Below are 15,805 nucleotides of genomic sequence, written 5' to 3' on the forward strand. Positions count from 1 at the left end.
AGATGGACAAAAAAAAAAAAGAAATCTCCAGTAAGTGGAGACATTTTCTTTTTCTTTTTTTAAGACAATTATTGCGCCCTATTCGACACAAATATTTAAAAAAATGACTTTCTAGTCACAGGGCAGACCTTGGAACAGACCTTGCCCATAGTCTGAATCTACCCATAACAGAAAAGAAAAGTCCTAATAATGTGGAAAAGTTGAGATTTTCGACAGCAGTTTCATAAACGTGTATTTGTATTTGGCAACTTTACCGTGCAGCAATTCAGTTCCTCAATGAAGAAAGATATACCAAAAAAACAGAATCTGACCCAATGTTGAACTCCCTCTGTGTCCAGTTTTGGCATGGAATTCTAAACAAAATAGGGAAGTCGTTTTTTTTTTTATACTTGATCTGGTTAAAATTTGTAACGCGCTTTCGCACACGGGCAGATCGAAAAATTCAACCCCCATGTCCATCGGTACAACAGCCAATAAACATGTAATTCGTACACACTGTAGGAACTTCAAATGTTAGATCGTGGGGAAGTGAACAACTCTACCAGCTGACTGACAACTGTCGGATGGACAGTGAGGAACTGAAGACTGATTATTATTCACCAAACTCTGAAAAGACGTCCACACATTCTACAAACCACCGTCAAAATGCACAGTAACGGCTAAAAATGTTTCCATGGTTATAACTTTTTTTAAACTGTTTTTCCCATATAATACCCAACCATTTAACAGAAAAAACACATTTTTTTTATAAAATAATGATTAACCCTGATTCATCTAAAGCTACTCTGTGATAAATCAGCCCTGAGATCAAACAAATCGAGTCGTTAGTGGAAACATCAACGATCGTCTCCATTCAAATGGAGTTTCAAGTTCATTAAAATGACATTTTCCTAATGATTTACCTTTAAAACAGCCCGGCAAGGTTTCCTGTAAACACCGAGCCGGTGTATTTTGAGTTAAAACACCCTCCCACTCAGCATGACCTTCAAATTCCCATGAAGCCCTGGGCTCAGTGCAGCGGGGGGAACCTGGCGCACAAGACACGGCGACTCTGTTGTTTTTTAAGAAAAGACAACATTGCATACATTTATTAGGGATGGACGCCAATTCCAATACATGCAAATCACCACTGTCCTCTCAATGTAGTGTCGACATTATTGCAAACACTTGTCTCCCTGCTGTTTCGTGTATTATATTTTTTTATTATCTTAGGATAAAAAAACATTAACAATTACATGGGATGCCTTGTTCTGCATAACTTAACGTATACACAGTGGGAACAGGAATGGCAATGCTTTTAGACATTATCACAGCCTCTTCATAACCCCGCCCACCCCCAACCCACTGCCCGCATGCAGTTTGCACTGCACAAAAGGCCAAAAGTCACGTGAGACAGCCTGCAAAGAGCACGAGAAGCATTCACAGTAAAAGAGGGAGGAGGAGAGGATGGAGGGAAGTAAAAGATGAGAGAAGAAGTGAGGGAGGAGGAAGGAGGGAGGGGAGGGAGGGAGGTGAGGGGGAGCAGAGAGGGAGTGAAACAAAGTGACTGCAGCACTGGCCTTGGTTTAGACAGGAGAAGGAGCAGCATAGTCCTAATACGTCGTTCTAACTTCTCCCACACTTCAACTCCCGTCTCCTGATTGTGTACTCTTTACATTGTCTTTGACACAAAAGTTTGTTTATATATATATGCATGTATATATGTATATACACATATATGTATATATATATATAAACACATTTTTTTTTATAGCTACAGCATCTTTTCCCATGGGGCAACAGTGTCAATACCTCACACATGGTACGTGGCCGTGCCAAAGAAAAAAAAAAAGAAAAAAAAAAAAGAAAAAAAGAAAAATAATTGGTCAGGATATTTATCTTTTTTTTTTTTTCTTTTTCTTTTTTCTTCCCTAAAATTGGCATTCGACAGGATGATATTCTATTGCCGTCTGGGGTAAAAGGAAGGGACAAAAGTTTCTTCTTTTGAGTTTATATTCAAGTTTTCTCCTTTTTTTTTTCTGGTGTATAATTTCTTCTTTTCTTGTGTGTATTTAAAAAGAGTTCACACTTTCGTGATTTGCGTGTGCTGCTCTTCATCAAAAGGTTCATTTTCCGGATCAGAGTCAGTGGTGTCAGAGTATCGATAATGGTCTGGCTCATTGTCGCTAACGTCCGGGGTGACGGATGTCGAAGTGCTCGGCTCCGAGTTCGAAGGCTCCTCCACGGCCTTCGTGAAATACAACTTCACCTGGAATCAGAAGAGAAGCGGCGTTCAGTCTACGAAATCGCTCAAACGCGGGGGGCGGCCGATACCGCCCGTAAAAAAAAAACTCTACTGCCACTTACCTTGAAGTTTGGCGAGAAGTAGCGATTAGCTTTGTCTTTGTTGGCCTTGTCCAAGTCGTTCTTGGTGAGCGTCAGGATGAGGTAGTCCCTGTCGCTGTCCCTGCAGCTGTCCCTGCTCTCGTTGCGCAGCGGCTGCATCTGTAGCTGCGGCTGCTGCTGCCCCTGTCCGACGCCGCCCTGCTGGCTCTCTGCATTGTTCACCGCCCCGTTTTCCATCTTGTCCACGCTCTCCTCTGGTCCAGGGATGAAGAAGGTGTTCACCCAGAAGTGGAACATTTTGTCCTTGAAAGAGAAAGAGAGACACAGAAAGAGGAGTCTAACTACAGTTGGAATCGGAAATGTTTTGAATATCATAAATAAAAAAAGTTTTAACGACATGGGCACCCAGTCGTCAGCCAGTTCTGAATGACAGCACTTCTCACAATGTATTTTGTCAGCCAGAACATTGTTCTCCAAAGACTGGGTCGCGACCCTCTGGTGGGCCACAAGATTTTTTTGGGGGGGGTCGTCTTGCATCACGTTTACTAGGAGTTAACGAATAATGTCTATCGACTTGGGTCGCGAAAGTTTGTGATTTTTAAAATATGGGTCCCCAGAAAAAAAAAAAGTAGGAAACACTGAACAGGAATTGAACTAGTACTGACATGAAAAAATGTATAAACATATGTTTTTTTTTTCTACTTCCATGTGATAATAAACCAACGAAATTACTGTATGTGAATGTGATGGAATCTACTCGCCTACCCTGAGAAAGTTTTTGCAGGTACAATGTGACCTAACATTGACTTGACATGACTCCTAGAAAGTGGGTTTAAAAGTTTAAATTCTAGTTTTGGAAGAAAGGATTTTGCAGTTTTAAAGTATCAGCATAGCTGCTTACTCACTCACTTTTTTTTCCCCTTAAAAAGTACTGGGACTTGAGTGTTAGGAACTATTCCTTAGAGGCTAAAGGGTTGTTTTTTTAGAAGTAAAAAATAAATCATGTGAGAAAATGCAACTGCAAATGCAAAACATTTTTAAATCTGTTGAAATTGAGATGTCACAAGTCAAAGTCTACCACATAGATGTCTTAGCCAATCAGCTGTTGGCAGATAGTCTTTGCAGTTGAACATACACAGTGTGCAAGTCCCAGATCAGGGAAAAGCTGTTGGCAGATAGTCTTTGCAGTTGATGTCAGGGAGAAGTTTACTCGACACGACATACACACTGTGCAAGTCCCAGATCAGGGAAACCCAGGAATGTTTCGTACTGTAAATAACATCAAGTAGCATCAATTTGAACTTAAATTGCTGTATTTTCCATTAGTACTGTTGAAAAATGAGCAGTAAAAAGTTAGAGTGACACAACGTTTTAATTTAAACCAACCAACACAAAGGAATCTGAAGACCAACTAACTCCAGGAAACTGAGAACAAACTAACTCAAGGTAACTTAGCAGAGACACAAACGACTACAGAAAACCAAACTAACGAAAATGAAGAAAAAGTAACTCCGAAAACATAACCAACTCAAGGTACAACTAACTCCAGGAAACTGAGAACAAAACTTACTCAGATAAACTGAGGACCAAACCAACTCAAGAAAATGAAGAAAAAGTAACTCTGAGAACATAACCAACTCAAGGTTACTTAACGGAAAACCAACCTAACTCAAGCAAACTGAGAACATGACTAACTCAAGCTGAGAACCAAACTAACTCAACCCACAACCTGAGGAAATGTTGAGCCCTTGATTTCACTTTTGTCACTACCGGTCACACCTCAGTAAGACCGAGGCTTGAGCAACAGGGGACTATCCTCATATGTGAACCCAAAGTTTTTGTGCAACTGTGTTTCACCAAAGTAAATGTAAATTTTAAGAGTATGTGTTTAGTAGTAGTAGTAGTACTGATCTATATCTGTATCTTAACTTGTGAAATACATTGAAGATCGATATCAGGATATAAAATACCTCTACGCCAAAGTGAGTTCATGTGGAATGGAACGTTTTTTCCAAGATGTTGCGGATCGTTAGATCACTTTCGATTTGTCTTTTGGAAAGTGTGACAGTCCCTTGCAGAGATCATGTCATGTTTTTAAATTTTAAATAAACCTGAATTCGTCTGACAGTGAAGCGCTTGCCCGTGCACCCTGTTACCGCCGAAGACTGAAATAATTCTAAGGAAAACAGTGCTTTGGCCGCAGAACTTTTTCCAATATCTGTCAAAGCGGGGCATTCGTCGGGAGGACTTGTGCACATTTGTAGCATGTGCGTCAGCAGTGTGACCACTGTGGGAAGACGTCAACTGAAGTGACCGTGCGGCACACTGATTTAATCACTTCTGGAGGAGAAAAAAAAAAAAATAGAAGAAGAAACTACTGTATTTTTGTTTTCAGCAAACTTAAAGTTGGGAAGAGAATAACGACATGCTGGTCTACATCAAGAACTCGGCGATCAAAGTCAGACAAAAAAGGCACCAAAAAAAAAAAAAAAAAGGGGGCACGCACCTTTTTCATCATCTTGTTTTGTTTATGGAAGAACTCCACTTTGATGTCCCCACAAACGGGCAGCGGCTGAGGGAATTCAAATAACATGTGCTTGTCCTCTCGGCGCGTGTGAGCAGGGTTTGACGTGTGGATCTTCACTTTCAGCTGGTACACCACAAACTGGGGGTCTGCAAAAATCGAGAGTCGATGATGCCAAGGAGAGGGGCGGGGGTGCGTTAGGAGAGCGATCAGAGGAGGAGGAGGAAGAGTGAATGAAGTGACAGAGGAGCGGGAGTCAGACAGGAGAACAAATGTTATCGCTCAAGTTAGACAAAAACAACCAGCAAACCACTGCACCAGGTTAAAACAAACAAAAATAACCATGCATATAAAACATCAACATTAAAGAACAGGATGGGGAAGTTACAGATGGCAAAATGTGACACCCAAAGAGACCCAGAACCAGAGACAGAGAACCCTATTCTGACAGACGGTCAACAGTTTGCACTGCAGCACGCCGCACTCGGAAGACTGTCCGTCCTTGTCCCTTCACGTCAGGGAGTAGGTGCCGTCGGACACGACTTCGTTTGCCTGTAAGAAACTTCTTAAAACTCCTGCTAGGCAACACGTCTACCTGAGCCTGGTGGATCTCTGGGGCCGTACAACAGGAAATGGGTGACATGTCAATAATAAGAACGGATAAAAGGCTCATTTACCCCAATTCCAATTCCCTTTCTTGAAGCCCTGAGTGGTTGGCTCGCTCCTGTTTTTAACCGTACTGTCCCCTTAGAGAGAGAGAAGGAGATCATCACAAACGGGGCCCCGGGCGGGACGGTCAGGGCAAACACAAAGAGCGCTACACAAATATTTACCGATGTTTTGCATCCACATAACTTCTCTTACATACATCAATACAGTGTGCGGTCTTTAAAAACGGAGCTGCGGTGTGAGATGAATAAAAAGGAGGGTGGAAGGAAGGGGAAGCTTGAAATTTTGATGACGGGCTAAACAGGGACAGAGTGTGTGTGTGCGTGCGTGTCTGTTTGTGTAATAAGACGTCAACCTCAGAATAGGGCCTTTTTTTTTTAATTAAAAAAAGGAAGTGTTAGGAGGAAATGCAAGAATAAATACAGTGAGAGTTGCTCAGTAGAATCAAGTGTTAGAATAGGAAAAAAAAAAAAAAGAAAATCAGGGAAATGAACCAAGAGCGACAGACGTGTATCCTCTATATAGCTGACCAACAGTTAAATGGACAAATTCACACACCAGAAAGGCAAGACATTGTGTGACTCAAACATCGATGCAGTACAATTAAATTAAATAATTAAAAGATGTCATTTTTGAATAGTTTTTACTTTTATTTTTGAACAGCTTTGTGTCATTTTTGAATAGTTTTTACTTTTAGTTTTTACTCAACTCAACGTCTTTGACATGTCTAATTTTAGGGACATTTTTATGCTGTTGATAAAAGTCAACGGTTATGCCGATGACTTGACGTTTGAATAACACACCATGCCGCAATGATGTGACACCTCGTACGTACCCTGCTACCGTCACTCTTTGATGGTGCTATTGTGAAAAACTGTACTGTGAGCAACGCGAATTATGTCATTTGGTGGTTTTCTGTTTAAACCTGTCAGACGGTATGTAAATTAAGCAAGTGTGTGAGACTTCTGCGAGAAATCTGATTCTATACTGTACATGAAAATAAATGAAATTCATTTTTAAGAGAAGGAAAATAGTAAGCATCTACTGACCTAAAATTTAAGATTAAATAATTCAATATAAAAAATGTTTGGCCATTTTTTTATTGATTTTTTACATCACTTTTTCAAGTACTAGCGATTCTTTTTCTGTGTAAAAATTAAAAATGTGATGACTAAAAAACTAATACTCTTTGAAAGGATATTTTTGAATAGAAACTGAAACTGTGTCAGTTGTTATTCATTTTGCAACATCACCTAATTAAATTCAAACGCCAACATTTTTTTGATAATAATTAATGTAACAGTATGTTACAAGACATTTAAATTTTTAACGCTAGCACTTTCCAGCCATCAAGAGTTCAATCACCTAGCTAAACCTTAAGAGGAATTTGATTAAAAATGATTCATCAAATACTTTCCTTTTTTCGCTTCTAACCGTTTGATGTGAATAGCACCTTTGTCTAGAGAGCATTTCTTTTTTTTTTTTTTACGTGACGCTGAAATTCAACTGTGTGTGAAGGTGATCACTTCGAGATGCAGCGCTGGTCTCTAAAGTTCAAAGAGTGCAGTTCGAACTCAGCCGCAGCTGAATGTTAAACCCTGGCTAAGCTAGCGTGGGTGAAGCTTTTCAATGCACAGCACATCCATGCATGCCTGCCTGCCTGCCTACGCCGCGGTGTGGAGGGAAAGTTGTACATGAGTGTGACTCACTGCAGGTGCCCCCGCTGAACATAGGGAGGGTTTCGAACACCATTTTGTGGAAGAGGAGCGCCACCGGCTTGTACTCTAGCTGTTGCTTCAGTAGGTGGCTGTAGTAGTAGACGTAACGGCGCTGGCTCGGGATCGTTACTCCCTGCAACGATGAAAAAAAAAGAAAAGACGATGATGATGATGAAGGCCCTGAGAGAACGTCACCTGGTGTCTACGTGGGTTGAAACGTTAAGAACACAACTTGCAGCTAAAAGAGACAATCACTAGAAATTTTCTGAATGTGCAAACAAACGGAACAATTATGTAATGAGGCTGTTATCCAATCAGTAACAACAACAGGGCAACACAACTGTACCAATAACCATTTGCCTAAATATTGGCCTATTACTGTGAATATCATTACTACTGTTTTATAATAATAATAATAATAATAATGTTAGAGTCTAGACCTGAAAACTGACTTATGAAAGTAAAAAAATATTGCTATGAAACTCAAGTCGTTCTTTTGGTTGAGGGTGCAGGCTGTAAAAAATATATATGTTACCTTTGCCTTTTGAATTATAAACACTGCTAAAAGCAGACATCAGACAGAGGAATGACAAGGAAGTCTAGACCAATTCATGCATTTTCTTACTGAAATTTTAACCGTGGTAAAAAACAGCTATAAACACAACAGTTCCTGCTATACAACACTACGCCTCGGTAATCTGGTTTCACAAGGAGCTGCAGCTCCGAACCGGTCGTCCGGACCCTACCTTCTTGTCCCTTGTCCTGACTTCACCGTAGAAATCAAGTGCTTCTTGGGCCTCCATGAATTTGCGGCGATGGAGGAGATAGGCGCAGATCATGACTCCTGTTCGGCCCTTCCCCGCCTTACAGTGGATGGCCGCCACATGATTGTCGTCTTCACTGAGCCACTGGTCCAGGTCTTCACAAAACGGCTTGATGAGCTCCAGCTGAGGAGGGTTGTGGTCTTCGAAGGGATACTGTGCAACTGATGCGTAGAGCGGATTGTGTGATCAGATTTGTGCGTCACCAAGATGTTCGTTTTAAAAAAAAAAAATTGGAAATTTGAGAGTTTTGAGTTTACAGGACAAAGAAAGAAACCTACCTCTGCAGTTAAATTTGGCAGCATCGTAGTGTCTTTCTGCGCAGCTGAAAAAGGAAGAACAGAAACGCATTTAGTGATTAAATTCAAGTTAAGGGAAGTGGGGTAAACAATGAGCAGTTCTGGTGTGAACGGTGTGTGCCGCACTTACAGGTTGTAAATTTTGTAATGGTTTTTATGCTTTGAATCCAAAAACCTGTAAAAAAATAAAAAAATAAAATAAATCAAAGGTTATTAGCCGTTGTCCATTTTACTACAGTCAGAGGGCGGAGGCTGGACAACTCACCGTACTACATCATCTATATTGTTTCTGTACACGCCTTCAAGTCTCTCTGCTGGAAAGCCCATAGCAATGATGTTTGGGTAGATATCTGTTCAGGCACCGGGGGTCAAGGAGAAGTGCACAGGGAAATCAAGCTTCCTCCAAACAGAGGGCACCATGTGTAACAGTTTATGGCAGCATGTTATAATAAAGGCTCTAAATTGCAGTAGCACATCTGACGGTCATTGTTGTATCACAGGAGTGACCTTTAGCGTCCTACACAGCTCCTATAAATAACCAGCGTTAATATTTCTGCTCATGTGTTGGTGAACGGAATCACAGTACCTCACAGATACAGAGAAGTACTACTCACTGTCAATACGACGGTGTGACAGATACACACGTATGTGTGATGATGATGGTGTGTGTGTGTGTGTGTTTAGTACCAGATGGCCTAGGCAGTGAGAAGCGAGCAGAGAGGACGAGCGCGAGTGAGCAGGCCCACATGTGCGCGCACACGCACACACACACACACACACAAGGAGAGTCTCCGCTCCCTGACCCGGATGTATTTTTAGCACCCAGAGTTATATTGGGATGATCTCAACTGTTCAGCTTATCTCTCTTTCGAGCTCAGCCAGAACCGATTTGAATATACGGGAGATTGGCTGCAGCCAAAAAAGGAAAGGCGTGAATAAAATAATATGCATTTACAAATGTTTAAAAATATGGTTACCTCCACCCACACCACACGTAATGTTACAGTACTAGCACAGCGTGGAGATGATTACTTTACATGACCTTTGACACGTACTACCAGTTTTTCTTCACTGTGCATTAACAGGTCTCCTAGATCATCCTGTGGTCAAATGGTCAATCAGCAGGTATTTAGAAACACATTGACTCATCTGAATAGATCAACATACCTAATGCCAAATCTGCCCATCACCATAAACTGAATTTACACTGGAACCCATAACAAAGAAAAACCTTTTCTGCCTCTTACTGTGCCATGGTGCTGAAAAACCCAGGTTCCCAAGTGTATTTTTCAGCTTCTTTTTGTTCAGATCCTATTTGCTCTTTCCAGAGTCAAATCACTTCCTAACTGGTCAGAACAATTTGACACACGCATCTGACAACTCCGGTGAGTGAGGGCGGGAGCACGGCGAGCGTTTGCTTGCATAAGAGCTAATGCAGTTTCAAATGTGGGATGATGAGCTCCGGTAAATCTACGCCGTAGGAATCCATAAGAGCCTTAAAACCATTTTCATGCCACTGAAAAGACAGGACCTGATGCATAAATGCAACAAGGCCAACGGTAACTATATGGAATTTATTTTTATACCACAAGGCTCCTATTTATACACGCTGTGCCATAACTTAACCTTCGACTGGAACATCAAAGACCTAATTTACAGTGCGACACAGCGTTTCTGTGTAATGTAATGGCCTACGCTAACCCTTGGACCTGCTGGCAATGTGATCCCAGTCCGACTATTTCTAAGTGTTTTTAAAAAGCTCCAGAGTTCCCAGGAGAACCTCAGCGCAGAGCACAGCGGGGCCTGATCTCTGCAGCTGGAAGGAAATGCACATGTGGGACCCCCGACGGAAGCTCCAAAATGAAGGGTTGGGGGGTAGGAGGGTTGGAAAAAAAAAAAAAAAAAATCTGCTGATTTAGACACGCCTTTTCTATAAAGCCTACCCTGCCTGAGCTCTAGGCATATGCCAGATCCAAAACTGGGAATGGGAGCGAGGGAGGAAAAGGGAGAGTGGGAACCTTGACATGTTGAGTGAGGAGGGGGTGGGGAAGACAGGAAAGGAGGAGAGCAGTGAAAAGGGGGCAAGCATAGGATGGGAGGGAGAATTGGAGTGGGTGTAGTAAAGAAAAAGAAAACTGAAGAGGTGGGCTGAGAGAGAGAGAGAGAGAGAGGGAGGCAGGGAGGGGTGGAGAGAGAGAGAGAGAAGGCACTTAAACAGCAACACTGATACAAGATTACTAGCAACTCTATTTTAAGGGCAATTCCCAGAACTGTGATGCTGCATTACATAACAACAGAGTCCATATTGTTTTAGGAGACTGTGCCAAAAGCAATTTTAGTAAAAGAGATCCACACCTGACCGAGGCAAGAGCTCGAGTCAAAGACGGAAGGCACTCACTGGTGAGTAGAGTGACCTTCTTTCACACGCGCACACCAGAGAATCACAGATGTGACACAAGCGTTAACCACAACACCGAGCCCAGAGGCGTGATCAAGGCGTTTGATGTGCAAACTTTAGCTTCTGTGGTCTCACTTGCATCACAGATCTCAGGTCTGATTTTTGACATTTAAATATTCAGTCTCGAGAAGAAACCAGAATGCCAGCTTGTTATCAACGTCACGCCGCCGATAAAAACCAAAGCAAATCCTTTGACTGTTGCGTGCCATGCCGAACACGCCACAAATCTCCAGTGGTTCCCTTATCATATCGCACAAGTTACCCATGCAAAGGTTTTCAGAATGCTTCCGTTTTGACTAGCCAAAATTCCAAGTACTGAACAATTCCAAATATGTCCTAAAGACAAGGAAACCCATTCCATCATAGTTACAATGCTACAACAATAGCATTAAAAAGCAAACAAATGATCAGACAAGTCAACTGACAGGTCGCTCGTTTCAACACTGACTTCTTGCTGTTTTACTTGTTTCCACACTGACTCCAGAATTATGACACAGTGGTGAAACCAAAATTGTGGTTTAACATCCTGACCAAAAAAAAAGAAAAAAAAATGAAGCATCAATCCATTTCGATTGGCCACAGACTCTGTAACGAATCAAGAGCTTCTAATTAGAGGCCTGTGGTCTACCATATCAGCCTTGATCTCCTTTACTTGGAGCCCAACAGGTACAATTATCAATTATCAGCAGGCGATGATATGATGTGTGGCAAAAATAAATTTGATTTGGGTTTTTTAATTAGCTAAGGAACCCGTGAATCAACCAGTTGAATAATAATTATTTAATTATGTTATTAAGTGCTAAAGAGTACAAACACCAACTTCCTTAGAAATAAAAGAACATTTTGCAATTGGTGATGTAAATAATCAGAGTTCGTAGCTTTCATGCATGGTGGGATTTATGTCTCCATACATCAGTCAAAGAATATTTGGAACCTCTAATGCCATTGTTTTTTCCTTACATTAGTTCGATCAGCATTGCAGTATCTCGTGAGCTCAATTCTTTCTCCTGTGACGGCCATTACTTTTACTTTAAAAGGACCTAAAATTGCAACTTATGTTTCTGTTTTTAATCAAAATGGAAATGTGCCTAAAATTGCAACTTATGTTTCTGTTTCTGTATTTAATCAAAATGGAAATGTATTATATCAATAATTTTACCATCCCTAACATGTAAAACACCATAACTCAAGTACCAATTGAAAATCGGAACACACATGATTTTTAAAGATATATATATATATAAACTGACTAGACGTGATCAAAGTGTATAGCCATTTTAAAAATGCATTGTGTGAAATGACTGACAACCAGATAATCCTGCAAATGCTTTAAATGTTGCACACTAATCTCAGATTTTTTTATCTTTCAAAATCGAGATGGATGAAGATTACTGAGTAATGTTTCTAAATTATCGTAGACACTTGCATTTTTTGTTTAAATTGCAGCTGTACGTTCCCCTGTATTTGTGGACATCAACCGAACGCTATTTAACCACAATATGCTTTTTTCCACCAACCTACTTTTATCATTTAAATACAAAGGAGTATAGGTGATATGAAGTTAGCTAAATCCACACTCTTGACCGTACAACGACCTGCAACGAGGGGAAAACTTTTAAAAACCCATATAGGTGTCCACCTCATTTTGATTAAAATAAAGAAAGGTAGACCTGTTGTAACACCTCTGGACTTAGTGCACTGCATTTCTGCACATCGTGCAGGGGTTGGACGATGCTCTGCAGCTCTTTTATGCCTGACATTCGTGCGTGCCGCTTTGACAGATCCACCATCTTTCAAACACGCTGGGTGACAGCAGAGCTGCGCTCAACTGTAGGAGCCGTTAGCCTGCGAGCTAAGTAGCAGCTGCAGGAGCTAATACATTCTCACATCTCTGCTTCCAAATCGTCCCATTCATTAAAACAATCAGTGTCGAGCCCCGGTCCAGGGACAGCCGTGAAAATAAACAAGACTAACGAAAGGATACATGTTAAGTCCAAGTCGAAGCCGTCCTCTTGATATCTCCTTTTGTTCCGGCTGACCATTTCTTTTATAATCGCAGCCATCGTAGCAGGTGACTGGAGTCTATATGGGGTTAAATGATGAAAACACGTTTTTCCTATTAATGGCTGTATGGTCGTATTCGTCGCCTTCGATAATGGCTGTCTGCTCGTTGAAGTTTTGCAGCTCCTCCTTTCAAAGACGTGCTAGCCCGCAGAAGCAGTGCTGGCCGAGGGTCGGATTAGACAGGCTTCCTCTGGATCATAAAGACGGGCCTTGCTCTGCTCCTCCACACAGGCCCGACTTTCCAAATCCCGTAATTCGTCTTGCAAATACGCCCGAATTAAATACATGCAGCAAGCCTCGGGTAAACCATGTAGACGTGAAACACGATCCAAGCCGATGACTCTGTGTCAGCAGCGGCAGCAGCGAAAGGGAGTGAAGACACACCGGGTCCTGACACTGGTCTCCAGACCAGGTTAGCTCGCTAGCCTAGCAGCTAGCAACAATGGCTAACGCTACCTCCTTTTTTACGCCAAAACCTCCTAACGATTCAACATCGTCATCGACCAACCGCCGAGAACACATTGGAAAATAGAGTGACAGTCTCCACCTTAAATGTATAGAGAGTATACAATGCTCAAGAAGCCAAGGAGGTCGGTTTGACAGCTCGGTCCCAAGGAATCATCTTCTTTTTTTGGCCGCTGTTGCTCCAGCTGAAGTCTTAGGCTCCCATCATGGCCTCCACCGAGGGGAAAAAAGAAGGTAGAGCTGGCTGGGATTTTACATCGAATATCACTCCGCACTCAAGCGAATTAGTCCGAACTAGTAATTAAGAATACAAGAACACGTCTCATCGGTTTAATATGATATATGTGACATATTAAATTGGACTTAGAAAAAAAACAATTTACCCATATATTTGGTAGAGCTCTGTTGTCTGTAAAGTGCAAAAACGAGCGGTTTCGTGCATCTGGCGGAAGGATAAAGGGACTCGCTCGTGACGCTCCCTTCTGTCAAAGTGATCACGTGTGAATGTAATTAGGGAAGTTTCAAACATCATGTCACTTCTCAGGGTTTATAATGTCATTTCACAGAGTATACGCACCGTTTACCAATGGACCGTGCATTTATTACACTCACTAGGGGAAATATACACGGTTAAAATGATGCCTGAAGGACAGCGACGCCGTTAATTGCACTATGGCTGATGGCAGTATTATTGACAAAGAGGCATCTATAAAAACGTGTGACTGAATTAAACAATGTCACGCAGGTTTCGATGTGTATGACGTACAGCACCGTAGAATAAAACCCTATTACAATTACTTTAGTAATATTTGTAGCAGTAGTCTTACAAAATATCTCTTTACTAAGGCAATTGAACAATCTAAAAATTGTAATACTATGATTAATAATCATCGGCTGTGTGTAGATTAATCACAATAATGAATCATTTTTATAATGTGTGACAATTTAATTAAAAGAGATGAACTGGCAGCAAAGGAAAGGAAGTAGCAGCTATGTCTACATGCTACATTGGCTAATTTGATGACAGTATGCGTTCTTATGACTTTTTTTAAATACCAAATTGTTGTTTTTTATTTTGATTAAAATAGCCAATGAAAAGGAAAAAAAAATGGCTGTGAATATTGGTTTCCTCACTGTGGTTTGGGTTGATCTCACACACACACACACACACACTATTGCACGACACTGTAGAGTGGTGCCACCCTTATAACACTATCAGTTCCTAAATGAAGATACAGTATGTGTAAAAATGATTTAAGCTTTTGATTTATTCTTTTGTTAGTGCATGTTAACACCGGTTATTTCAGTACTAAAGAACACAGTCTGAAAATGTGTTTCATTACCAAAGTGTCTCAAAAATAATGTCATTTCAGTGAAGTAAAAACGCACTTAAGCAACCTTATTATTTTGCAGAACACAGTGATGACATTGGCTATGGGATTTCTAAACTTTTAAATGTTCTAGTGAGAATGCTGAGGTCATCACCCAGAAGGAAATAACATAATTTCACGAAAATGAGGAGCAATGGCCAAGAGAAATTGGTGGACTTGTAAAAGAAAGATAATTCGACATGCCAATTACCTGGCAGAAGTGGTATATTTCTTTTACCACCAGGAGGCTCCCTCTCACTGCAGAACACGAAAACACCATTACGTTAACAGGAAGTGGCATGTATCACTTTTAAGTTGAAAAATAAATAATTTTTGGGGTACGTTAACAGGAAGTGGCATGTATCACCCTTTAGTTAAAAAATAAATCATTTTTTGGAGGATTCGTGGTTTTTAAAATACCAATATTCATCGTACGCCCACACTTCACTTATTAACTTTTCATTGTCATCCTTAATCTATGTGTGTAAAGACACCTGAAAAACAGTGCGTAGACTTTCATTTGTATTTGCTTGTCTTGAGGACTCTTATTTTTGAAAGGGAAGTGATCACTAGTCTGAGAACAACACACGGAACTACAAAATGTGCCACTTTTTGTTGTCCCCAGGAGGCGCAGTTTAAGCTGTACAGAGCTATACAGAGGTTTTGCAAAAAGTCACATCAATTCTAGTATAATGGGGGGTTTTGTTTGTTTGTTTTTTGTCGGCATGGTCAAATCAGTGGTTGTGTGCCTAAAGCAGATTATTTATTAGCTTTTAGCTATATTGATAAACATGCTATATAATAAAATCGAGGTACAAGACTCCGTTTTTACCACTTACAGATCCTACAGCAACATCACAAGATGGACATAGAGGCGAGGGATACTGGGTCCTGAGGTTTCTGTCAAAATTGGTTCTAACCAAGTTCTTAGCTACCTTAGTGTACATCGACTAAAACACGTTCTTAAGTAGTTTAGGTATTCAGGGTTTATATGTTCTCTTTATGTCCAGACCATGCTATTAGGTAAATAATCCACGTTAAATACCGAATAATATATAAATACTTAAATACCCTAAATATGATTGAAGTACT

The 15,805-nt window shown here is 40.9% G+C and overlaps 1 protein-coding gene and 1 long non-coding RNA gene across 3 annotated transcripts; one reads left to right on the forward strand and one right to left on the reverse strand.

The window, feature by feature from the left end:
• Nucleotides 1-1,070: 1,070 nt before the first annotated feature.
• ptena (phosphatase and tensin homolog A) lies at nt 1,071-13,698 on the reverse strand. 2 transcript variants are annotated; one of them, XM_008322444.3, is made up of 10 exons: nt 12,799-13,689; nt 8,622-8,706; nt 8,487-8,531; nt 8,339-8,382; nt 7,983-8,221; nt 7,228-7,369; nt 5,527-5,595; nt 4,832-4,998; nt 2,347-2,628; nt 1,071-2,248 (listed from the first exon to the last, which is right to left on the reverse strand). In XM_008322444.3, the coding sequence occupies exons 1-10, from the start codon at nt 12,875-12,877 to the stop codon at nt 2,063-2,065; spliced, it is 1,338 nt and encodes a 445-aa protein (XP_008320666.1). In that variant the 5' UTR covers nt 12,878-13,689; the 3' UTR covers nt 1,071-2,062. The 2 variants fall into 2 exon arrangements, with proteins under 2 accessions (XP_008320666.1, XP_008320667.1); XM_008322445.3 differs by lacking the exon at nt 5,527-5,595 and having other exon boundaries at nt 12,799-13,698.
• On the forward strand, nt 3,502-4,687 carry LOC112487825 (uncharacterized). The gene is made up of 2 exons (XR_003051285.1): nt 3,502-3,858; nt 3,969-4,687. It is a non-coding gene; the product is annotated as an uncharacterized LOC112487825 (long non-coding RNA).
• Nucleotides 13,699-15,805: the final 2,107 nt, after the last annotated feature.

This window comes from Cynoglossus semilaevis, chromosome 12, assembly GCF_000523025.1.
Source record: "Cynoglossus semilaevis isolate Cse_v1.0 chromosome 12, Cse_v1.0, whole genome shotgun sequence".
Lineage (NCBI taxonomy): Eukaryota > Metazoa > Chordata > Actinopteri > Pleuronectiformes > Cynoglossidae > Cynoglossus > Cynoglossus semilaevis.

What these genes read in the sequence shown, in the direction of transcription:
- ptena (XM_008322444.3), bottom strand. Translation starts at nt 12,877, where the DNA reads ATGGCTGCGATTATAAAAGAAATGGTCAGCCGGAACAAAAGGAGATAT. An exon ending in GAAAGGGAATTGGAATTGGG is followed by an intron (nt 4,999 to 5,526) that starts GTAAATGAGCCT and finishes CGATTTTTGCAG; the next exon opens with ACCCCCAGTTTGTGGTGTAC. An exon ending in ACTTCTCGCCAAACTTCAAG is followed by an intron (nt 2,249 to 2,346) that starts GTAAGTGGCAGT and finishes TTCTGATTCCAG; the next exon opens with GTGAAGTTGTATTTCACGAA.